The sequence below is a fragment of the Haemaphysalis longicornis genome, unplaced genomic scaffold, assembly GCF_048455015.1.
Source record: "Haemaphysalis longicornis isolate Haplotype H1 unplaced genomic scaffold, Haemaphysalis longicornis Haplotype H1 scaffold_456, whole genome shotgun sequence".
NCBI classification, from domain to species: Eukaryota; Metazoa; Arthropoda; class Arachnida; order Ixodida; family Ixodidae; genus Haemaphysalis; species Haemaphysalis longicornis.
In genome coordinates this window covers 97,773-123,868 of record NW_027526377.1, presented here as the reverse complement: position 1 = coordinate 123,868, position 26,096 = coordinate 97,773, and the positions used below count along the sequence as shown (strand labels likewise).

The following is a 26,096-nucleotide window of genomic DNA, read 5'->3' as shown; positions in this document are numbered from 1 at the left end:
ACGTGCTTTATTTTAAAAGGGACTTAATTTTTTGAGCAGAAGAAAACCTGCCCGAGGCCCCTCAGTGCTGAGCCAGGTGCACGCTGTCGCCCGAATGGGGCAGCCGAGGTCCGCAGAAGCGCCCACTACGTCGACGCTCAGAAGGTGGCATCCTCGAGGTCGTAGTCCTCCAGGAGAACGTGGGCAACTTGCTCGTCGACGACGACCTGCGACCCGTGCTCTCCCCGCCGCCTCCGCCTCCCCAGCGTTATTGGGCTCTGCCGAGGACTCTGCAAAGGAGGAGAATCGCCACCAGTCGGCGAGAGAAAGCGGCTTCGTTATGCTTCGGAAAAAAAAAAGGGGGAGAGGGTGCCGTGGGGGGGACGGTTTTACGCCAGTAAGCGTCCCCAGGCCTTGAAAGAGTCAAGTTAACCATGCAACTTCGTTATTTCTTTCTCCATAGAAAACACCTTCCTGATTCGCTGTTGCTTGTGGTTTGAGGGGAAAGAAAAGAAAAGGACGTGCACTGGGGATATTTTTGAGCTCGGCAGGGAGCTCATCCGCGTACAACCCAGAGCGAGAGAATGGAAGAAGAGGGGGAATGAAAGGATAGGGCAGAGTGTTGAACAGATAGAGAGAGATGAAGTCGAGGGTTACCCGTCTGGTCGGGAGACACGGTGAAGTAAAAACAGAGACAGCGACCAAGAGAAACTGTTAAACACATATAAAAACTTTAAAACGACAACAAATAATACGTTTCGGCTTCGCTACGGAAGCCTTGTTCACAATGAGGTGAAGGAAAGTTCATGCACGCTTATGTTTTCTTGAGCACTTGGCGTAAGCAGCTCGTGTACGACGGAAACTTTGTAGACCAGGAAATTATAGGAAATTTTGTAGACCACGCCAGAAAACGATTCTTTGAGAAAGTTACCGCCCACGAGCGCGTGTCTCGGCTTACACGCAGGCACGTGTGTCACCTCCACGTCATAATTTCGCTGTACGCGGGACAAGATTTCGCTTACGCCAGGGAAGTAGGTAATGGCAGCACGCTTTCTTTGTCGGGGATCAGCCGGTAGGACAGGCTTGTACAGGCGGCGTTCCACTCCATTAAAGGACGCCCTGGGGTAGCCGCTTGCCGAGAGATCGTTTCGCACCCTGTCGAGGTCAGTAAAACGGTCTTCTGCTTTTGTACAAATGCGATTCGCATGGTTGAACATGGAGGCAGCAACAGACCAAGAAGCAGCAAGGATCACGCGCTGCTTACGTCACCTGCTCAAGAAAGCATAAGCGTGCATGAACTTTCCTTCACCTCACTCTGAACAAGGCTTTCGAAGCAAAGATGAAACGTATTGTTTGTTGTTGTTTTAAAGTTTTTAAATGTTTTTAACAGTTTCTTTCGGTCGGTGTCTCTGTTTTTACTTCAGGTAGAGAGAGAGAGAGAGAGAGAGAGAGAGAGAGAGAGAGAGAGAGAGAGAGAGAGAGAGAGAGAGAGAGAGAGAGAGAGAGAGAGAAAGAAGAAATAATTAAAGATAAGGCCAGGTCAGACCTGGCCCATCAGTCATTAACACGGCATTCCGGGCTACAGCTGCCGTGCGATGACGTTATTACCGCCTCCGTTGGAGGGACACGCAAGAGAGTTATCGACATCGCCTACTCTCTCTGGCAGGTTACAAAATTAAAGCGCCAGCTTGTTTAAAAGAAAAGCCTCGAAGTTCCCACGGCGCTCCTGTTGGAATTCCCGTTCTGTGTAGAGCTTGTAGCCATTAGAGAGGCTCTGTTAGCTGTAACCGGAGTCATTTTGCAGCCCGGGGCGCGCATCGTAATTCGCACCAATTCCCTTCACGCAGTCCGCTTACTACAGTTAGTTAGCCGTAGCCCTATGCTGTCCCAGAGTATTCACCACCTTGCGGCACGAATATCTCACGAGATTCAGGTTCAATGCGTTTCGCATGACCTACAGACAGCCCACTGCCGGGCAGACGTAGCAGCCCGGCTGGCAGCCCCCGTTCCATCTCCGACTTCCCCTTTAGAGCTGGATGATGCGACTGTTCTGCTGACTAGAAAGGAACACCTCCGGCGCCGCACACATGCGTGTGCTGCCACACCCCCCTGTGCCGAGGAGGTTGCGCTTAGAAGGATTTGGTTGGGGTGGCCTTAACTCCCGCCGTGACCCGCCAATGGCCTCACTTCAAAGATTGTTTTACAGACCCCGTTGCCCAGTTTGCCACCGCGGCGATACAATAGCCGATATACACCACTTGCTGTGGTCTTGCCTCGCATTGTGTCCGACGAGGATGCGACATCTTGCGGTGACGGGCATCCGCGTAGACGACGCATCCGCATACAACGTATGTATTCATGGGCCCCATCATCGTTCCCTGCTAGACTTCATTCGCGAAGCGAACATTTTCATGTTCATCTAATCAACTTTCCTCTTCATCATCTGATACTCCTTATCTATGCCCTGTGGCAAAATAAACGCTCTTTAAAAAAAGAGGGCAACTTTTCCCACGTTTTCTTCAAACTGACTGCATGAATCAGGCAACTGGGCAACCCAGAAGTGAGCGAGGCAGGGTGGTTGGATGTGAGCGACAATTGAGTAGGCGACATAACTAGCGTTTTCGTCGATTCGGACAGAATCAGTTGCGCTCTCCAAAACTCCCGCGGCATTCCCCGTTGCGTTTCGCACAGCAATAGCTTCCGCAGTAGGCTACGTTGTAAGCGTTCTGTCCAAGAATGGCACAGAATGATTTTAACGCGAAAACACGAAATGGCCCAAATTGTAAAACAAAAATTCACAGGTACTCAAGACTACATACGTGTGGGAGTGCGAACGTATTTAGAGGCTGCTGATGGAGTACACTACGATCCATTGCACAGAACCACACGCGAGCTGCAAGGATATCAAGAGGGGGGATACGCTTAACTCCCTCTCAGTGCGAACACTTTGCCCCAGAACGAGCGTTCTCCGCACCTGGGGTGCATTTCTACTCTTGACGCGCCGTCACATGCATCTGGCTTGCAGTGTGACGTCAACGTCGCCCACACTGGGCTTTTTTTTTTACTGCAAGCAACGCGGTAATTTTCCCATGAGATTTGATTCTCACACGAACTCCAATGCACCCGACTTTCTTTTCAGACTAAGTGATTTGGTTCATTTTGCTCGTTCCCTACTCTTTACAGCTGAGCGATTTTCTACTACACCGCACAACGTCGGTTTTTCGTACAATGGGTCACCTAATGCTTCCGCATTATTAAACTGGAGGAAAGCACTCTTTAATTCGACCTTCAATTGCTGCCCCTATTTCGGGAATCCGTTGGTTCTTTCTGCCCCACTTGCCCTTTCAATCAACTCCCGCGCTTTCGGGTATACTGCAGACAGCATTTCTTCCCACCGCAGAATCGTCGGGTCGTTGATGCTAGGTATTTCCGTATTTTGATGGCATGTTCACACCACACGGTGAATATAGGTCCGCCTCCATTCCACGTGTACTCAGTGAGGCTTACAGGCTTCCGCGTATGAAGTAAAGGTGACCGGTAAAAAGCGCGAAGGCTCATGGGTACGTTGTTTGCTCCGGTCACTTCCGGTTCGAGAGCGCTCCTGGTCTCCCGTACGCCGGCGGCTTCCACGCGCGTGTGGGCGTGTTGTTTATTTGTCAAAGAGTGCTTACCTTTCAGAGAAGCCCCTAGTAGGATTCATCGTTGCTATGCATTGAATACGAGAAGCATGAGCGTTTTTTTTTTTTTTTTTTTTTTCGGTGGAAGCAGATAAACAAGCTCACGCGCGCGTGAAAGCCGCCGGCGTACGGGAGTCCAGGAGAGCTCTCGAACCGGAAGTGGCGGGGCTCCGCGGGAGCAGACAATGCACCCATGAGCCTTCACGCTTTTTTCCGGTCACCTATTGCTGCGGTCATGTTGCGCGAGATTTGTTTTTTTTTTTTTTATCTTGAGCAAATCTTCTCAGTGCTGTTTGTTGCTTCGTGTCCAGTTCTTTACCAGGTGGCGCCTATCGCCTTTTACCCGGCCGCTAGTGCTGCAGGATATGCGAATAAGCGGTCGGGATGTCCGAGATCGTCCGCCTCTGTGGGATGCCCGGGGTAGGAGTGCTCAGAATCTGGGAGAACATGTGAACTAAGAAGTCAGACTAGCACAAAAACTCCATAACAGTTTCTTTTTTTCAAGGCGATGTGATTGTGCAGGGGCGTTACGAATAAGGTTGCTGTGCAATGCCACCCTGTTACAAAGGGGAAGCCGCGAAGCATCATCATCATCATCATCACCATCGTCATCGTCCTGCAATCAACTTCTCTACACCACCAGCCACGCAGTGCGTGTAGTTCCCCCCCCCCCCCTCTCTCTCTCTCTTGAACATAGACAGACAGGTGGAAAAACAGGACGACCTCACTATCCGGGCGGAGGCTGCAGACAGGGCCGGTGGCCTACGGGAACCGGGATGGCCACCCCTTGCTCCACTTTTGGGCCCACCTCCTTTATCCTTTAGTCTAAACTAACGTCTTCCACTACAAACACAAGCGATACAACACAACACGCGTGCTTATTATACGTGTTGCTGCATAACTAAGTCCTAATAAAGGAAATATGAATAAATGAAAATAAAGTTCCTTGGGGCGTCCTCACACCAAGCGTTTTCAGTAGAGTACAACTTTCTGCAGGAAACACAATTTAAATTGACCCCTGGCCGAAAACATTTTTGCAGAAATTCACAGAATTATCTACTAATGGGTAGTATTCTTATGCGGCTTGTCTTGAATGTGAGCTTTTTCCACCCATTTTTTTGGTTTTTCTAAATCTTGTCCGACCAATTATGCCCATCTAAGGTATTATAACGATTACAAGTGGAACTTTCGTGAAATTTGCATTATTATGAAAATGCAGGGCGTTCACGGTACGCCATTTTCTGTAATTATTATATATTTTCATTATTTTTTTAGATTCTTCTAAATTTCGTTCAACCAATTACCTCCATTTACGCTACTCTAACGATTACAGGTGAAACTATTGCAAAATCTGCATTATTGTTGAAATGTCATCCGGTATACGTATTGCCTATTTCCATGTCATGCGGTATACATCTTGCCTATTTCAGTATTTTTTTTATTTTCTTATTTTTTAGTTATTCAAAATTTCGTCCGACAAATTATCTCCATTTACGTTATTCTAATGGTTACATTTGGAACTTTCGCGAAATCTGCATTATTGCGGAAATGCAGGGCGTTACACAGTCCTGGCTGTGGAGGTACTCGGCAATGAATGCTAGGCATTAAAAAAGCACAGACTAAGTTAAGAATATAGAGGACGAGTGCTGGGCACATGACGCAAGTAAAACGCCAGAATGGGTGTCTGTGATGGTGCGAAGCGTTGTTCGGAAAGCGTGAGGGGCGGGACATACTCACGTCAATGCAGGCTGCTAAAATGCAGAAGGCCTCCTCTTGTGAAATGTTCGCCGGAAGCGTGTTCTGAAAACATACGCTGACTCGTCTATACTATCCCCACAGTGACCCATGGAAACAAAAAGATCAAACCCAATTTCCTTAACAGAAAGAGGGTTAAAACACGCAGCTTTCTCCCCTGCAACCTGAGTCAAAGTCAAAGTACAAAGTCCAGACTGCTTTGACCATGCCGGAATGGAGCAATCGGAGAGACGCCGTCTTCGGGACGCGAGGGACTCGCTGTTACCCGGGAGTGGCCACCACGCTACCATGCCCCGTTCGCACAGAACTGCCCCTTTTGCACGGCTCCTGCCGAAGATGCGGACACAGAACATTTGCTGTTGACGTGCCCTTCATTGCAAGCGGCCAGAACACGACACCTTCGAGGCACAGGCCTCCACCCTGGCAGACCACCTGACCTTCATCGGTGGATATGGGGAACCCACCACCGCTCCCTTCTTGTGTTTCTTCGCGAAACGGTAGTTAACCTATACTTGCAGAATAGAATTTATGCCAGCGGGCATACTATCGCAAATAAAAAAAAGAACGCGAGGGACTCAGGTTCCATTGCCACCAAGGGAAGCATTTTTAGGGGCGAAGCCCCTTAGGCGCTGGGGCTGTTGACGTCGCCTGTCGTCGTCGTAATCATCGTCTCATGTAGTCACGGTACTAAAACACCGGGAAACTCGTTTACGCCTCGCGCTAGAGAGCTTCGTGCTTCAAAGACAAGAGACTTGTACAGCAAAGCTCTATACTTCTACCCCCCAACGCCTTCATCTCCGTTGGTAAAAACGCCAAGGGGCCAAGAATACAGTTATACACTGCATGCTTCGCCCCTCCCCATATTTCACGTTAGTGGAGATGGCCCTGGATTTTTTCTTGAGGTGCTTAATGTGCCTTTGTGTAAGCCCATTGTGTAACTTGGCTTTCCTGCAGTGCGTTTTGGGTGTAACGATTTAGATTTTGGACTTTGAACTAGGACTTTGAAGACATGGGCTTTCGACCCGGGAATTCGTCGCGTTCACCCACGATCATCATCATCGTCAGAGAAAGTTGGCTTTCCTGCAGTGCGCTCTAGCGTGGATGGCTGCTCTCAGCGAGACAAAGAAAGCTTTGATTTAAAACACCACGCATCTCAGTCGTCCGAGGAGCAGCGAAGTGCACCTCTCTTCCAAAAACACCAAGCTCTCATCTGCCCAAGGCTCTGAAGAATGGTTGTGTGGTTTCCCATTCATAGACATAAACTTTTGTGCCGCTCTTGTCGCCACTCTTTCCGATTTACTTCGCCGTCTGGACCAGCGATCTAACTTGACCCTGTCCGCACTGCATTAGTATGGGTACATTTTACGGGAAGTACAACATTGACAACGGGTTGCTCTATAGCAAAAATGCTACTTAAGGAAGTCGGCACTCGTTCATGTCGGCAAAAACACAACGAATACGTCGCGGTAAAGTCGCTCCTTTCAGTATTTTTCCCGTGTGATGCTTAACTTTTTTTAGAAATTCCAAGACTGATTGCTCCTCCTCCTGTTAGCCTGGAATCGTTTTTGTGGCATCTCTTTGAGAAGTATCCAAACACCTGCACTGACAGTGCACACACACAGAGAAATATGACAGCCATCTCAAACGCCGAAGTACGGCTGTTAAGAAAAGCGTTCTCGTCTCGTAAATACCATATTTAACAATTTTGTTGCTGAAAATTTATTTTTACAGCGAAGCTGTTTATAGCGAGTAATTCTTGCTGAGAAGTTCTTACAACGAAGCTGTTTAATGCCAGTATCCAGCAGACCATCTCCGGCGACAGTCCGAGCGCAGACCAACAATTTTCAGTGCATGGAATACAAAATATCCTGCCTCCATAATTTGATACGACAGCTGATGCTGCCCCCGAAAGAATGTCTTCCCAAAAATGCATCAGTGCCTAGATGTGAAGCCGAGTCTACGGGGTCGGTGTAAGCTTGGGCTTTGCTAGCTGGCTTCCCAGATAGTGGGTTTGCACAGAAGCACGACCATCTACGGAGGGAGTGTGGGTTGCAGTTGCACTTTGCACTTCTCTCCACCGCCGCGGTCTCAAATCCGGGGTAGTGCGTACTCTTCTCGAGGCGTGGCGTCTCTCTCTCTCTCTCTCTCTCTCTCTCTCTCTCTCTCTCTCTCTCTCTCTCTCTCTCTCTCTCTCTCTCTCTCTCTCTCTCTCTCTCTCTCTCTCTCTCTCTCTCTCTCCTACATTGCGCAATGCATCGCGCTCTTTTGGGGATCACCTGTGCGGCGGACTAGAGCCCGCGCCGTGGTTAGCGTAGCCGTGACTGTCTCCACTCACCAATCATGTTTGTCAGTTGTTTTTCACTCACGGATCGCCGCACTCAACGTATAATTATATATAGAAAATTGCGAGTATAGCTGAACCCTAACGCAGCAAATCACAGCAGAGCGACCAGCTTCACTAGAATTACCTCTCCGCAGGGTGTTCAGCCAAGAATACCGCAGGGTTAAATGAGGCCACCGAGAGACAGACCTAGCTACACCAAATGGGGGTGAATGTGTGATGAAAATATATCAAAAGAACTCTCACTTACAAATGAATACTCAAACAGACGCACACGAAAAGCACACACACAATCATACAATAGTAGCTGTGCTTTTCGTGTGCGTCTGTGTGTTTGAGTGTCTTGTTCTGGTGTGCCGAACAAAATGCGATTTCCAAGTTACGCCCAATACTGGTATGCAACTTTTTCCGGCAAGTAGGCCAGGAGCAATAAACTCTATACAAAAGAAGCGCTGAGCTACAATACGTGAATCGCTCTAGTTTTCTGGACGCTTTGCCTTCTACTCCCTGTCTTGTTGCCTTATGCTGAAAAATATTAAAGGCCGGCGTGACGCTCCGCTCGAAAGTTTACATTTAAGATTGTTCCGGTTGAATAATTGATGCGGGGTGAATACCAATGCGCGAACGCATTGGAGTGACGCTCCGGCAAGATTCTGCATCAAGCTTCGGGCCTCATTTTTAACGGCTTTGTTCCAGGAAATGTTGCTTTCTTGGGGCGCATCCCGTTGCAACGTCCGTGCTTGTTTGTCCACGGTTTTAGCCGCCGGGCATTGTTACGCATAAGAGGCTGTATATGCCATGATCTGAACGAGGACTCCGAGTACGCGTACATTGTTAGTTTAGTCCGGCTGTGGCCGGTGAGACGCCGTGAACGAGGGAATCGCCATCTGCGAGCATTCAGCTCAGCACTCCCAGTTTTCACGCTGCGCTTATGCAATTTTATCTTTTCTAAGCTGTCGAATAATGATATATGCGAAGCGTAGCACTTTACTGAAATATATAGCGCGACTTGTAAAAAAAAAACGTAGCTATCGTCATTACATAAAGGGTGTTGCCACCATAATTGGAACAATTTATTTTTTTTTTCTGAGCGAACCGCGGGTCGGTTCGCGTTCAAACTTCACACGAACGTCGCATTTTGCGGTCTGTTTTGTTTGACACCGTGAGCAACAACGGTACTTACCTGTTTATTCGGAAAGTAAATAGAAACGGTCTCCGCCTATGGGGAAATGGCGGCCGATTTGGGCGTGCGAGCCAGTGCAAGCTGGTCTTGGAACGACGGCGCCACCTGGGGTATGTATAGCGAAATGGACGATGGGGATTAACGCTCCCCCCGCGGCAGGAAGGGGCCCAATAGGGTAGCAGACGATCAGAAAATGTGAAAGCAGGTTTTCTGACCGCCTACTACCTCATGTGGCTCGTTCCACGGTAGGAAGGAGCCAAATGAGGCAGCATGCAATCAGAAAATGTTAAAGTAGGTGAGGAAATAAATCCAACGTTTATTGGCCACGATGAACTGTGGGGATATTTTATTATGATTGGTATCAGCTGTTATGCAACTATTTGTGATCTTCGTAAACTAGGGATGAAAGAGATTTTCTGATCGTCTGCTACCTCATTTGGCTCCTTTCTACCGTGAATTCCAGTCGTCTGGTTCGATCTGCATACCCCAGGTGGCGCCGTCGTTCCAAGATCAGCCTTCACTGGCTCGCACGTCCAAATAAGCTGCCATTTTCCCACAGGCGAAATTTTTTTTTATTTATTTTTCAGAATAAACAGGTAAGTACCGGCGTTGTTCCCTGTGCCAAACAAAATAGACCACAAAATGCGACCTTCGTTTGAAGTTTGAGCGCGAACCAAGCAGCGGTTCGCTCAGAAAAAAAAATTAAAGTGTTCCAATTATCGTCGTAACACCCTGTATATGCTTGGTGACAAAAGTGTTGTACGTAGCGCTTTCCTTGGTTACCGCTGGATGACGCCACCGACCTACTCCGGGTGCGATTACGGAATGCGAGCGAAATCCGCCCGCGCACCGCGGTGCCAGAGAGGAGAAAGTGTGCTCCCCGACAAATCACGCGAACGAGTTTGTAAGAGCAATGAGTGAATTAAAAGTGAGTTTGTTCTGTTGAAGCCGTCGCTTATGCTCTACAACAGTGTGGAAAGCCTTACCTGCTTTAAACAACCGTTGAGCTGCAAAAAAAAAAAGAAATACACAAGTAGCAGTTTAGTGCACTAACAAAGAAATATGGAAGTCGTTTTCTCCTATCATAGCCTCATTTACAGCATTTACTGTATTCTTCTCTTATCGCACCATTACAGGTATGCAATTAGGAGGCGGCTGGTGCTCGTGTATCCCTGAAATGAAAGTTATAACTCACAGGTGACTACTTAACGCTAGACTTTGCTGCCCGCTTTCCAAGATATGTACTGAAACTACAAACAACAAAGCAAGACCGCTTGAATGTGCGAGTAAGAAGTATATTATTGATATAGACACGCACATACACGCACACGCACGCACACGCAAATTTGGGCCGAACCAGCCTGCATGCCAGCTAACCAGAGTAAATTGGTTGAATTTTTTTTTTTCTTCAGCCCTCTGAACACTTTGCTTCTGAACACTTTCCGTACATTGTCATATATTTTAAGTGCAGTGAACTAGGCATTAGACCGCAACATTGCACCGGGCGACTATGGAGATGTCGAGGCTCGCTGAAGGATATGTGTCTTGATTGAAAAATAGAGCGCGACTTCGACAACGACACAAAGGAAGAACGATGTGACAAGCGCTTTGTGTTGTCGAAGTTGCGTTCTATTTTTCAATCATAATACACCAACTTGCCCAACAGATGTGTTTAATAATGTCTCTTATTTGTAGCTGCTTGTAAAAAATTAAATTCATGGATGTTGGCTCGCATTTTTACCCGTTTGTTTCGTTTATATGTCGCTTATTCTATGTTGTGTTTATTGATCTTCTGACGTGCGTATCTATTTTGAGGAAATTTGTAAGGTCAACAGGTCAGAACTCCAAAGTTGAATTTATAAACTTGCTTCCCACTGCGAATAAAAGTTTATTTCTTTTACACGCCCTTTGAATGCATTCCAATAGCGCCCACACAGGAATTTCCACGGCAAGCTGCTCTCCGTTTTGTGTGCACTGAAATATAACGAGCACGTCGTGCCGCCTCCTCTTGCTAGACTACGCAATGCGAAATGCAGTAATCCCTCGTTAACTCGAAGTCGTAAAGTCCGCTGAAAATTTCGAAATAAGCGGAGTTTTGAGTTAAGTTAAATGCCTAACATTTGAGGCCAGGTCACTGTTATAAGAGATAAAGCTGGCAAAAAAAGCTTCACTGCACTTGGGGCTTTCGTAATGAAGGAAAGAATGTTCGCAGGGGAAACAAATATTTATTATTGCGGAAAGAAGAACCGCGTTATGCTCGCCTGTTTCGCGTTCGCATCTGGTCACATAAAAGCTTTCTTGAGCTGGTCAATGCATCGAATGCATTGTTGGTCACCACGGCTACATTCTACCCTGTTGCGAAGTAGGCGCAGCATCTTCGTTGTTTCTGCCGTAGGCACTTCTCAAAGCTCCTCTACATCCTCATAATCAGCTGCACCGTCCACAGATATCTCAACGATGTAGGCGTCGGACAGCATTCCGGTAACGGGAACATCGACCTCATACAGCGCAAATTTGCGGCGTACGACCACGTTCGGCGCGTAGTGAGAGCTAAGCGTTAGATCGGGGACCTTATCAGATGTCTGTAGCGGGCTTTGCCTTGTGTCCTCTCTGTCAACATTTCGAGATATCCGCAGTCCCCCGCAAAAACGTTTTGAGATAAAGGGCAGCAAATACGTGGCGCATATGGAAGGTATATGCACGGCGCAAAAAGTTTCGACTTAACCGATATTTCGAGATATCCAAGCTCGAGTTAACGAGGGATTGCTTGACAGCCATCTTTACGCTGAGAAACGTTGTAATTACCCCGCGGTGAGGAAGGGAAGAGGAGGTGCACGTTGAGGATGGAGTAGGAGGAGTAAGAGGAGGAGGAGGAGAATGAGGAGGAGGAGGAGGTTGGGAATGGAGGAGAGGGAGGAGGGCTTTGGGAATGGAGGAAGGAAACACCCACGAGGATGTGTGCAATACAGGTTCATGGCACCTTGCGCAGCCACCGGAAGAGACAGGCGTTTAAGGCGATGTCCAAATGCCCATAAGCACAAGCGGACGATATTCGGAAAGTTCACGCTTTTGCCGATAGCAAGTAGTCCTGCCTCGTTGAGGGGAACCGATTTTGATTCCTCAAGTACGTTCCCTTATAGTCAGCGCCTGCTGCCCAACGCACCGACTGCGTGCGTTTAATATAATCGGTGGATTGCTCTTAGAACAGATGCTGAGATGGCGTGAACGGGCCAACAGTTTTCAGTTGACTCCAATATCGTTCCTTGCGTTCTCCTCGCCCCACGCGCCTCCACGTGTTTGCGTTTAAAGCTGAGGGGGATCCGTGTGCGGCGTCAGTTTCCGGTTCCCTCGTGATATTGAACGTGTTCAGCGCAATGGAGCAGCGCATATGAGCTAAGGGTGCTAAGGAACGCCAGCTGTGCACTCGAAGCCCCCCGGGTGCAGGGCTGCCCTGTGTATATTTTACTGAGTCGTTAGTTCATTTCCACTGCTTCATCGTACTGAGCATGTTCGATCCCGTATGTGGGGCGCACAAGAAAACACTTTTCTGTTTGCGTAATGATTGATTGATTGATCGCTAGTGGTATTCCTTTTGAAACGGGGCGATTACGTATCATCTTACGAAGAAAAAAGTAGTATATCGATGTCTAATACTCTTTGTTTGATGTTAGCGCTACTCTTAGGGCAAGAACAGAATACTTTTTTTTTCTGTTGCAGCTGGTAGAGGTCCTAGGCAATAATCCCCTCTTTGCTTTTCGTCCACCAGCATTCTAGTTTTCTTTTAGTCGCCGCGACAGCCTTGAAGTTCACTCCCCCTGAGCTACACTTAAATCTTAGGGCTTCTGGAAGCCGAATATTTTCTTCTTGAAGATTTGGACGGATACACTCATATCTAAAACTACGCGCCACATAGTTTCTGTTTCTTTTCCGCAGACCACGAATACCGCATAATTTTCTGCATACTTCCCCATAAAGCTCTTAGTTCGGAAGCAACCTGAACTAGCCTCAAAAACTAAAGCACTGCCCTTGGAATTATGGTAGAAATTTTCCTTTTTGATATTCAATTTCTCTGCCCTGTACATCTCTCTCTACGTTTTGGTTTCCATTTTTTTCTCTCCATTTCTTCGTTTCTATCTGCCTTGCTTCTTTTTTGGTTACCTTGGCTCTCTTTGATTCTCCACTGTACTTTTCATATTTCATCGCTAGCCTTCTAGTTTCATTAACCACTGCGTGTCCAACCCTTTTCATGTTTAGGTACCAAAAAACTTTAGCTTTTAGCTTTGTTAACTAACGTAACAAAGTGTTCCGCATAAGTGAACGTGAAATGGCTGAGTACTCACCGCACTGTTGTATTTCTGTTGATTGCAAAGAATGCACTGGCTCTGAAACAGAAACCGCACTTTGACGCTGCCCTGGGCATCTCAAAAGCGACTCTCTTTTTTTGCTCTGTGTGGGATTTGACTCGTGCACGAGCAGCCCCGTACTCCGCGTCTTTCGTCTAGTTGCACGCGCTGTTCGGATACGTGTCAACGTCAAACCAACTGGCACAACATTGAACGCTAGGTAGGGCAAAAGAAGAAATTTTAGCCGCAGCACGCAAGAGCGTTCATCCCGTTTGTATTTATTTAAAGGGGTTATGCATGCAGACAAAACACAAGTTTGGTTCATTCGAAAGATTGCCTCGTTAGAATCATACTGACACCACTTTTAATGCACACTTCGTTCAGAAAAGCTACATAATTAGGAAACAATGGAATGGCCATGCGACCCACTAGCTCATTTCCCGCAGCAGAACCTATGATGTCATATGCCCAGCTGTGCCATTGGCTGAGGCCGGCAAAGGCAAACGCAAATTAGGCAGGGCTTATAAGCTTGCCGAAGGATCTATGATGCATATTCATCTTACAGCAGGAAGAATGGTGGAGTCAACAATGAAAGTTACGAAAATACACGTAAACATTGAAGTAACGATGCGCACTGCTGTTGGTACTGTGCGCACAATGCTTTTTTTTAGCTGCACAGCAGCCCGCCGCTTTGGAGTTGTCTTACACGACACTGGCCAATTGGCGTAAACGACGTTGTCCTACGTGACCCTGTTTGTCAAGCATACCCCATGTTTCACGAAACGATTGCTTTCTACCGTAACAAAAACAAGCCCGGAACACATACGGCCAGAAACAAAGCAATGGCGGACAACAGTCCGCGCGCTTGACTATGGCAGCACCATCTGGGGGGACTGACGGTAAGCAAGGCTGCAGAGCCTAATAAGGAACTAGAAGTTCTTGTGAATACCCGCCCTGATTATTTGATGGCAGACGTCACGAAAACACACAATTTGGAGGGAGAATAAAAATTTTAACCTCAATTGATTAATTTCTCAGTAAATACGGCATCGTTTGCTGCCGGACAAGCGCTGGGGCACTATAAAACACTAAATCTTTCGAATAAAAACTTGTATTTTGTCTGCATGGCTAGTAAAGTACGTTGTTAGGCTAGTTGGTCGATCGTTATTAACAGATGTATAGCGCAAAAAAGACGAAGGGCAAAAGTCCTCGCAAAAGTCCTCTTGCATTCTTTGTCCTTTGTCTTTTTTGCGCAATACATCTGTTAATAAAGTCTGCATGACCCTTTAAGCATGTCAGAACAAGCTGTTCGCCGCAAAAAACGGCAGCTGGGAAACGGAGATACAACGTGATGTTGACGCAAGTACATGTCCTCAAAATGGCGAGCTTACCTGTAAGGATGAGGCTTGAGACAACATGCAGAATCTGACAGTTTGCTGTAAGGTAAGGGGAAATGTGAGCAGCCGTCCAAAGAGAATAACGACACGAATAGTGGCAAAAGGTTGGATAGGCCGCTTTTCGACAAGCAAATGATTCCGCCTTTAGAAGGCTGTTTGAAAATCAAGGTTTTTCTATGAGAGCGTTCACTTTGGTTGGTGTGTTTTGCCCACACGTTTAGGCACGAAAACTAAAAGCTGCCCGAGTCATAGATTGAAGTCACAACGCACGTTAAATCTGCAGCTCACACGTTTTAACGGAATCGTTACTTTCGTGCTCCGTTTCTCTGGCGTTATGATATGTATCAGACAGTTTTAAATTGTCGCCTTGAGAATTTTTTATCGAATATCCTTCAAACAAGAAGGTAAGCTTTCCCAGTTCAGTAACCTTCCATTCCCACATCAACCCCTGTTCCAACATTGTCAGCTGACGCAGCCAGCCTAAGTAAAATTTTTGCGACCCGTCAAAACAATGCAATCTCCCAGCCCCAGCCCCGGTAAGAAATTTTCTTCAAGTAAGAATTCTTCAACATACTTAGGGGACGTGGGCGCAGGCTAACAACTCGACTGAGGCAAAAAGGATTGGCACAAAAATATAACAGACTGTCGTTTGGTAATTCAGGAAGGCTGAGGCGGCTGACACGCCGGCCCAGGCTATGCGCTATTCTGACTTCTCAAATAGTTTGCGAGTGCCCGTGGAGTTCGCCATTGCGTGTTGCGCTGACTCATCAAGCCGGCGAGCATTACCTGACAGGGGTCATTCTCAACTGGAATCCTTACGTTACAGAATTCCTGTCTGATGCCAATACATGAGATCGTCTACGGTAGGGAATCGGACAACCCCAAGTTTGTCCGCTATAATAAAACTCTAGTGCTTCCAATTTTTCTTCAGCTAACTATCAAGAAAGTCTGCTCAATCAGAAATTACTATGCCCGGGTACACCTTCAGAACGGCCGCAGAAGTTACCGTTGTGCCTCTTCATCGCAGCTGGATGTTACTCCGCGCGGCGCAAGTAGTGCGTTACTGGGAAGATTTTGAACATGACAGGTGCCATCACAGGGATATTCATATGCTTATAAATTACGGCAGCGACGACAAACAAACTACGTGAGAAAAGGCAGACAATATCACGCATTCATAGCCACCTCCTTTCAAAACGCGCGCGCCCGTTGACATCCGGGTCTTTTGCTCAGGCGCAGTGATACCGTACATGAGCTATTGGCGTGCTTAACTTGTTCCCGAGTATTGGCGGGGAGCGCGACCACGGGCGGCGCTAAGAAGCGCGCCTCCGTGACGTCGGCTTAGAGATTCTCGCATTCGTCGCCTGCTTCACTCGGGCTCGCTCTCCCTGCTGTTTCTTTGCGCTCAGTTGACGTCTGATGCTTGTCCGCACCAGATTTTGCGTGTGCGTAACTTTTTATCATAATAATAGACTTAACACCGTATACACTAGCTGAAGGCGTAAGTTAGGTACAGTTTTGGATAGCGCTACGGAAGAAACATTGCCGGCGTTGACCCATTTCTTGCGAAGACGGTCCTGTGCGGATCGTGAAGAGGCGGAGCTAGGCGTCGGCTTCTTTCGAACAAAGGGAACAGCCAGCTGCTAATAACCGACAACAGCAAAAATACAAGACCAAAACAAATTGCAGGCCTTCGGGGCTGTTAGCTTTGGCAGAAGGCATTATGATTCCCCGTAATAATATATACGGTATAACAGTTTTGACAACCATGCACAACGCTCAAATGTATTGTATCTCATCGCTTTACATTGGCATGGCATGAAAGTATGCCGACATGGACTATCGGCTGTAGGTTGAGATACGAATAACCCACTGTTTGTATAGGCGCGTGCTGATTTTACCCCAGGCAGGTTTATTGAGCAAACGAGTCCTCTCTTCGGTAAAGATAACATAACACTATGTTTGTTCAGACCTGGAGGAATATTTCGGTACATTTCCCACAGCCACGTCTTGCCAATATTCAGATATGCGTTGTAGGAAAACTGCACTCAAGAGGAGGAGGATGAGGCGAAAGAGGAAACTTTATGTAGCAGTAAAATCGAGCTGATTAGTGGGCCAGGTCCCCAGTCCAGGTAAAGAGAGTAAAAATAATTTTATTCAATTCATAGAACGCCATCCCAAGCAGACCAGGATTTGTTCTTTCCGCTGCAAGGGTTGGAAAACAATAAAGAGCTGGTTGGGAATATTCATCGGTTTTGATTCTTGTAATACATGCACGTATGCTATTTATTGCGTTCATTAGCGAGTATATCAAGCCTTCAACACTAATCAGGCCACAATAGTTTGGGTTGAGATTCACATCATTATGATAACGATGGTTACGATAGAAATTCGGAGCACAAAAGCCGCCTTCGAGTACTCTGGACAACGTTGTCTGGGGCGCGATCGCGGTGGCGTAGCACAACCCTTCTCATTCTATTTGCATGTGAATAAACAATGCATGCTGCGGATATATCTTGCACGCAGGCATAACGAAAGCCAATTTGTGAAGAAGGGAACGTATGCCATACAGCCTGAAGAAAATATCCACACAATCTCTGTGAGCCTGCCAAACATCTCCAATCGTACTAATAAGACGTTTGTGATATTGCAGAAAAATTAATTCTTTGGGCACAGAAAAAAAAAAGAAAATTCATCTGATACAAATCAACAACAACGAAAGGGTGCGATGGGCGTGTAGGGGCCCGCTGCGTAGTACGTAGCATTAGATTTTTGAGTCTTCATAAGAGCATCTCAAAATACTGCGGGGAAGCCTACGCATTTTGCATACTTATCGAGGAGCTCTGAACGCTGAACCTCGCGAATAAGCTAGAAAGTACAAGTTACACAGGATCATCTGACCGATCCTCTGAACAAAGTTATTCTCTCTCTCCTCGTGTGTTGCGAATTTGTGTGGGGATACTGCTTGAAATTATTCAGATGCGTCAGAAGCTGACAAAAATTACTGAATTACTAGAAATACGCTTTTTAAAGCACTAAACCATCAAAGCGGGCGATTTCTAGCACAGGCACGGCTGCCCCTCACAAGCGGAGTATAGCAGACGACAGCAGCGCGAGTCCCTAAGCCGACGTCAGAGCCAGGGGTCGCCACTCAAACATCTCACCGCCAATAACAAACGTGTTTGGTTTCGGGCACTACATGTACTGCGCCCAACTTCGGAGGCCATCTTTCTTCCCAAAGTGGAAGGGCCCGGAATTATTTTCACACTCTTCGCATGCCCGTTCACGTGCACAGACGGTTACGGGCTATGCAGTTAACACGAAATAGCTTACCTGATTAAGAGTCCCAAGGAAAAAAGCCGTCACAACGACTGAACAGAACGGCAGGGATGTGGCCAGCGTCTTCCATGCCTTAACTACCTGCGAGAAGGTTGCAACGCGCACGTATTCTATAAAGACAAAGTGAGAGCACTATTGGCATTGAAACAGACCGCTGCGATGCATCCGCTTCGCTGATTTACGGGTGGCGTGTTAAAATCTGCCAACACACTACAGGTCGATTGAAACAGTTTTTCCGCGCTAGACGCAGCTTGCCAAACATCCACGAATATTGACCTACCTAGTTAAATTGAAACACGCAAGAAAACCTTAAATGTGAACATCTTCGAAAGAACTCTGTCTGGTTGGGTTAAACTTGAGGAAGAGGCAAATACACCAACCAAGGGCGTTTATTGAAAGCGGTCCCAACGTTTTGGAGTCTACTCGCCTCCTTCATCAGGGGTGACTGTTTAAGACAAGAAGCAGCTGTTATATAAGGTGGCTTCTTCTTTTTCTTTTTCTTTTTCTTTTTCTTTTTACTCGCATCTTGCCCTTGCGCGTCGGAGGCCGTGGGTTGAGATGGTGGGAGGGGCTCCGAGGGATCTATTCAGGCCTTCCCGGCTCCCTTGTATGTACCAAGACACTAGGAGTATTCTTTATGAGTAATTGGTTTTGGTTCCAATCACTTGCGTGCCGTCCAAGTCAATCTGTGGTCAGCTTTTTCAGTGTTCTGCCAATGCACTGCGCTGAATGTCCGACTCGCGAAAGTCTTTTTTCTGTTATTGGATGCGTTCTGGGAAGTTCCTGGTCTCGCCGACGTAACTAGCTGGTTGTGACCGTTCGCGCCGCGTTCAATAAACGCTCTTGGTTGGTGTATTTGCCTCTTCGTCGTGCAAGAAACCCTGTATCATTCTGCAGCGTTGCAATGTGCCGGTGGTTCATATTGCCACTGCCTTTTTGTATTACTGCCAGGCAGCCCCCACTGTGCGCACCGAGCGTTGGAAGCGTTCAGGCTGCTGCTGCCGAATAGAAAGTGACGTGAGCATCCGGGCGACTACGAATGAGGAGTTCGTTGAGCGCTGGTTCTATCGGTAGCAGCTTATTGCGGGAGCAGGTTCACCCTTTAAACAAACGGGGCTTGTCCTGCTGTATCGCGCCTTAACTCTTATGTCCACCGTAACAATATAATCGGTAACGGCGGCGTAATCATCAAGGCTAGCCTTTCGAGGGCAAACGCAACGGTATAGGTTGTATTCACTGGCGAGGCATTCATGCAGGCGAACATGTGAGTGTGCCGTCACTGGTTACGTCGGGCTCCGCGGGATGGCGGTACTTGCCCGTTCTAAGCACGCGATTTGTGTTGGACGTTCCAAACTGTACCCCATCGAACGCAAAGTAATGCCTCGACTCCAATGGGAGTGCGAATAATAACCTGTCTGTGGACACCACCGTTGAGAATCGGGTTGAAACGGAGCAGACGACGCACGCCGGTGTTTTTTTTTTTTTTTTTTTTTTTTTTTGCGGCGCGTGGGCGCAGTGGCACAACCCGCGCCATGTCTGTGGCGCTATGGCCATGTCCATGGCCGTTTCCAGTGTTTCCAAGCGAAGAAATTGACAGTTAAACTTTTCAGTGGATGCCATCTATACAACCATCAAGCCAATCTCGGATATTACAGCGTAGCTGCTAGCGCCTTGTTGGTCGGGATTTTCGGTGGCGTCTGTGAACAGGAAGGAGGTCGAAGTGATCTGAAACCGGGAGTGCCAGAAAGCGAAAAGCCGGGTGTATTGGGACGTTGTACGTCTATCGTTACGTCTCTAATTTCTCGACAGACTCCCCAGTGCTTCAGTTTATGCCGATTCACACTTATAGTGAGAACCGCAGATACTTCTTTAACGACAGTAACCATTTACGATAATACATGCTGAAGAAAAAGGTGCAGGCCGCAAGGCAAGCTTCTGCCCAATAATCGCGTCGCCTTCACGCAATCGCCGCAAGCTGGTGTAATAGAAACGTCACAGTCGTACCCCTTTGAATGCGCCACATGCCATCTAGGGCACTTGAGAAAACGTCTTCGTTGCTGTTTCCATCAGTGCTTTGTGTCGGCAGCGACATCCTTTCAGACAGCGGAACGAACAATTGGACCATTTGCCGGTGCGACCAGTTCATAATCCCGAATTCCTTCGAACTTTTAAATGCTTTAGACTATAAATTCAGGGTACCAGTGGTTTCTTTAGTATTGATGTACAAGAACTGTGTTCCGAGATTTCCTTTGATTGTCTCTCGAAAAGTTCTAGGCTATGTACCAGTGAAGATCATGAGATTGGGTTCAGCAGCCCTTGTGAATACCGCCTTTTTTATACCGCCTTTTTTTATTTAATATCTACTTTTGTGGAATAGAAAGAAAAGCGTCATCTTTAAAAAGAAACAGGTGTATGCATGGGATCTAACATTGCCCGTTCCCTTAAAGTACTTTTCTCAAAATAATTGACAGGCACATCGAAGAAAACTTGGGGGCACAAAACAAAATCATTAGTACGTAGATTACTTCATAGTTCTTGCCCAGCCAGATGCCCTTAACCGCATGTTTGTTGATGTTTCGAAACTATTGGAGGAGTACGGCTGCGGAATGATCTTCAAACTTCACTTACGAAAGGAGACAGAGGTGCAGTTTTGGGACTTGAGGCTATTTCTATGCGAAAACCACGTTTGCTGGTCTCACTTCCCGCGCTCAAAGACGCCCATACTAAACTATTATTCCGGGCACTTGAAAATTGTTAAAATGGGGACTGCTCGTTCTTATCAGCGGTATACCCTAACAAAATCATGTTCGGATAAAATATACACTAGTTTCACAAACCAACAAGGACTAAAAAGTGCTTGAATTTGACAGGCCCATATGCACGAGGTAATTCGTAAATTAATAAAAAGAGCGAAGTCAGGTTGGGGGGCGCAGGTGCACAAAGCGGTGCACGAAAGCAAAAGCGGCCGTCACTCCCTGTGTGCACAAGATGTCCCATGGTTTAAAAATGTTGCAAATCGCTATGACGCCAGAGGGATGCTCTTTGCCCCTAACTAACTGAGCGCCTTATGCGGCAAAATAGAGCGCACGTCACCAGTCAGTGCTAAACGTATAAGTAAACAAGGCCGCGAAGTAAAACATCGCTCGCCTTTTTACGGCGAAGCAGTATACCTCTAACTAGGGATGGAAATTTTTCTGTCCACGTCAGTAGAAAACTCCCAGGCTACTACTGGCTACACAAACAAACATCCCAAGCTACTACTGTCTACTGGCTACGCCCAGGCCACGGAGAAAGAATAATTCTTGCTCCGTGGCCCAGGCTACACAAACTATTGGCTCCGCCAGGTGTCGAAGCTGGCACAGAAAAAAAGCGGAGCGAGAGCCCGTCGTCTTGCCGACTAAGCTACACCCACACATGGAGACGGGGAGACAGGCGGTGGTTGTGATTCAGCGTCTGGGGAGGGGGAGGGAGCTTTTTGGAGGCGACACTGGAAACAAGAGTGAGGGGTGGCAGTGAGAGAGTGGACGCTATAGGCGCGCGTGCCACCCTTCTCCCTACCCTTCGACAGACGCTCCTCTCCGTTTTCTCTCTGGCGTTGCAGTCAGGTAACGGCTGGCAGTCTCTGGTTTCACTCTTTGTAGAGTCACGTGTGTGAATTCTAGTGACGTCGCATGGGTAATCGGAGTGGGTGTCGTTTACAGCTTCGCAGTCCAACCACCTTCCCAGCGTGTTTTGGAGCCATTATTTTTTTAAAGCGATGCTTTGTTGTCCTCACTGATGACGTTATATGCCTTTACGGCCTGCAGTAAAGCCAGCTTTCTCTGACGATGATGATGAATGGCCGTGTGTGAATAAAAGAAACAAAACGCTTCCCGTGGCCGCAATCAAACCGATGTCCTTCGCGTTAAGAAGCCGGCGTCTATCTGACTGCGCCATTTCGTCATGGTCGATGGGAACGCCAAGCAGCAGGTACCGATTGGGGCCGTACACCCCAAACCCAGACGTTAGGCCTCCGGGGTGCACACGTGAGTTTTTTTTTCATTGCGATAGTATGCCTTATGGCATAGAGACTACATTACAGGTATAAGTGAACTCCCGTTTCAGGTAGAAACACAAGGAGGTAGTGGTGGTGGGGTCCCCATATCCACCGATGGAGGTCAGGTGGTCTGCCAGTGTGGAGGCCTGTGCCTCGAAGTTGTTGCTTTATCGCCTCTTCTAATGAAGGACACGTCCACAGCAGGTGTTCCGTACCAGTATCTTCGGAAGGAGCCGTGCAAAAGGGGCAGTTCTTTGCGAACGGGGTATGACAGTGTGGTGGCCACGCCTGGGTCACAGCGGGACAGAGGGCTACACCAACACGAAGTCTTCGCAGCAAGACCTCCTCACAGAGAGCGAGCCTACTGCGGAGGTTCGTTCCACACGGTCGAATTAGAGCACTTGTGGCGCGACGAAGATCTTTTTGTTGTAGAAATCGTTCTGGGGCATCTATTGTCAGTGATGGCAATGGTCGTGGAACGAACGGTGGCAGGCACTATCCGCCGCCATGTGAACAGGGGGCGTATTTCGCCGGACCCACTAGAGCCGAAGAGGGTATATGGGTACGTATCCTGCATATAATGAGTGTCCCTCGAGAGAGCCGAATTCTTATTTACTCGATGTAAATCACGTATGGCCGCCGTGGAGTCTGTATAGCTTTGTAAAGTAGTACCTCCAGGGGCTTGATGAAGAGCAGGAGTTAGTGCTTGTAAGCCGTCCTGGGTGGCTGCAAAGTCGGCCAGCATAGATGGCAGGGCGTGGCGTGTTTCGTAGAAGCACGTTTGACAGGACTCTGGTTGGGAAGGACATTGTAGTGTTGTGGCCATTACGTGGTCCTTGGACCCAGCGTCCACAAAAGCCTGCACCACCTGGGGTTGAGACTCAGCCACCAGTTCTTGTGCGACCGCAAAAAGCGTGTCTGTATTTTCGTTTGATCGATTGTGCAGTCGTGTTAGTGGCCTGTTGTCGGTCGCCTGGTGATATAGCCGGAATGACCTGGTAAAGACGCATCTGGGGATGTGGGTAGTGAACGACCCATGTAGTTACCTAATGCCGCTGCCTCAGCAACAAAGGTGAGTTTATGCGTGCGGGCCGACCGACGCTGATGGAAAAGCTCATACAAGGTGTTAACTTCACCTCCAGCCTGAAGGGTAGGGGTCGGTGTTATCCTAGGAAGGTAGGTAATAGTAGGCATTGCGACTCTTAATTACCTCAAGTCTCGGCTCACTCCGCGTAGTTCAGCTGTTGCAATTGGGCCTGGTAAACAAGCCGAGGTTAGAGCACTGACCGCACCAATAGACGGGCCATTTTGGAACAGGCGCCACCAGGTTTCTGTAAGATGCGTCGGATGAGGTGGAGCATCTGTCCCACTTTTTGGCGAACGGAACGTAGCCACATAGACACTGACCCATGCGCGGAAACGCTTAATCTCAGCACGTGAAGTCAGGTGGCAGTGCTTAGAGGTCAGCCGCAAAGTTGTAATGCGGTGGGAGACTCCTCCAGTCGGCGACGGCACTAAGCACTGGCCGCAGGAAGAATAGCCGTATTTTCGATGCAAAGTGTCAGTCCAGGGTATTCACACCATTTATGAGTGACAGACAAGGCTTATTGGAGGCACACGGTTTGCCGAGTCAGGTCTAAGTGGACGGTCCACACCGTAATCTCGTCCGTGTACATCAGAAAGTGCCTGTCAGACATAGAGCCGACATGCCAGGCAAGCGGTAACATAATAATATTAAAAAGGAACGGTGACATTACACCAATCCCTGAGGCACTCCGCGGACAGGCGTAAAGTGACTATAACTTGTCCCACCAATGTGAACTGAAAAGGATCTTTTTGTGAGGAAGTTCCGGAGGAAAGAGAAAACCTTGCCCATGAGAAAAAGGCCTTGGAGAATTTCCAAGATGGCTCCATGGCTAACGTTGTCGTATGCCTTTTGTATGTCCATGGCAAGCACTCTACGCACTTTGTGTGATCTGCCGCCAAGTAGCACCATTGACGAATAGTGATCAAGCCCACCCTCGGTACCCAGAAGGGGCCTCAACCCAATCTGTGCCGGATGGTGCAAGCGGAAAGTGTCCTTCCACCATACCCGAGAGTTGCTGTGGGTATTCTAGAAAAGTGGTGCGTACCTCCAAAGTAGCCGATACTCGCTGTGACTGGTTAGCCAACCAAACAATATATAACGAGAAAGCTTCGTATTCAACCATCGCCGTCGTTAGACGGAGGGGTGCATGATTTTTGCTGTTTTGCAACGTGTGTTGGGTATATGCTACCGTTGCTGTGTGGCTGTATTTATGTAGGCCAAATTAGGCAATGCCTTATCTGCAAGTACGTCGAAGACCTGTAGGATTTAAGGAAAGCTCCCACTTAAAAGAACATTGTACTACAGGTGGGTGTACACCCATTTTTGTTCTACGTCAGTTTGATGAAGACATCAGGACAAAACCACGAGGGTGTTGATATAGGCCTTTCACATAAGCAGGTGTGCAATCGCTGCGTTAGCGCTCCGCCATTATCATAAAAGACAAAATATACTCATATACCTGCTCCACACGTTGCGGAAGGAGTATAGAGATTTTCGACGTCCTATGGCTTTTGGCTTTTTTAGATGCGAAGCATCTCATGCTCGGTGTTGTGTCCCTTCCTCCCTCGTTGTCGTTGTCGGACGTCTGTACTCTACTGCGCATGCGCGTCTCTTCAGCCCCGTCAGCGTTTGAGCTGACGTCAGCGCAGTCCACTATAAAAATAAATAGTTAGGCGGCGCCCGGTTTCGATCCCACGACTCTCTGGCCGCAACGGGAGGTACGTGGTGCTCTTCCCACTGCGGTACAAACCGAGACGGGTGCAAGTGCTACGAACGCGCCTTATGTCCTTCACTCATTCAAGCTACGTCAAGAAGCTACTGATACAACGAAAGGACGCGAAGCTGAACGTCAACGGAAACGACGAACTGAAAACTATTGGGAACTTCAGTCGACCCCATAGCTGCTTCGCATACTACTCAGGGTTCCCCTACGGGAAGATGGTGTAATTTTTTGGACTACCTTTTTTCTAGCACTTCGGCGTTAGAAGCGTTTTTGGGTCAGGGTTCGTGGGTCGCGGCGGCACCTTTGGTTATTTAGCGCTTCCTGCAGCACTAGTACACACTATCGTGTTCTTATATATTTACATGTTTTACTCTATGACTGCGCTTCTCGTTTAAACGTGCTTACGCTGGGTCGCCACGACGACGACACGACGACGACACGACGAAGCTACTGATACAACGAAGGCACGCGAAGCTGAACGTCAACGGAAACGACGAACTGAAAACTAATGGGAACTTCTGTCGACCCCATGGCTGCTTCGTATACTACTGAGGGTCCCCCTGCGGAAAGATGGTGTAATTTGTTTTAACGCACACCATCTTTTGTTTGCCGCGTGTGCCTCCGACTGCGTATATTCTCTTAAACATTCATTTCGGGTTTTCTTTTATCTTGGTCGAGAGGAACACATCACGAATAGTCTAGTCACTATATACTTGTACGTCTATCTCATTAAACCAGTATATTCGAGTTAGCGCCTTGTCATCTCTCGTCGTTCGTTCCTGTTCAGAGAATTCTTTGGACACCCAGATGATTTCAGACACCCGCCTAACGTGGGCTTTGGCGCTGAAACCAACTTCTCTTTCAACTACCAGAAGAAAAAAGATCGTTTTCAACCAGAAGCCGCTATTCTTCCACGAAGATGCCGGAGAGGTTTTAACACATGCGGTAAAGTCGTACGATACTCTGCTTGCCAGTTGAGGGCTGAAGTTTTACCAGCGCATATTTATCAATCAAGCTGGAACTGTCGCGAGTACGGCAACAGCCAGTGGCGGTTTCGGGCAGAGCCTCGGAATGCTCGGATAGAGAAACGCTTACCTCCATTCGTCGCCGCGTCGCCATCGGGATCACTGGTCAATGTGGCTGAAAAAAAAAAATGAGCGCGATAAAGCCACCCAGCGAGAGGAAACGCCGCATTGCCCTCTCTCGATGCCGCTCGTATCCGCTTTTTGTTGTGGG

The 26,096-nt window shown here is 47.9% G+C and overlaps 1 protein-coding gene across 1 annotated transcript; it reads right to left on the bottom strand.

Annotated features, from left to right (window-relative positions):
• On the bottom strand, positions 1-26,074 carry LOC144137687 (uncharacterized). Its single transcript, XM_077669630.1, has 7 exons — positions 25,956-26,074; positions 18,009-18,095; positions 14,670-14,714; positions 13,276-13,317; positions 9,922-9,942; positions 5,394-5,456; positions 1-269 (listed from the first exon to the last, which is right to left on the bottom strand). Exons 1-7 carry the CDS (start codon positions 25,977-25,979, stop codon positions 138-140), a joined length of 414 nt encoding a protein of 137 aa, XP_077525756.1. The 5' UTR covers positions 25,980-26,074; the 3' UTR covers positions 1-137.
• Positions 26,075-26,096: the final 22 nt, after the last annotated feature.

Coding starts and splice junctions, on each gene's coding strand:
- LOC144137687 (XM_077669630.1), bottom strand. CDS start 25,979: ATGGCGACGCGGCGACGAATGGAG. Junction 18,096..25,955: donor CGACGCGGCGACGAATGGAG/GTAAGCGTTTCT, acceptor ACCTTCTCGCAG/GTAGTTAAGGCATGGAAGAC. Junction 5,457..9,921: donor TCAACGGTTGTTTAAAGCAG/GTAAGGCTTTCC, acceptor GTATGTTTTCAG/AACACGCTTCCGGCGAACAT.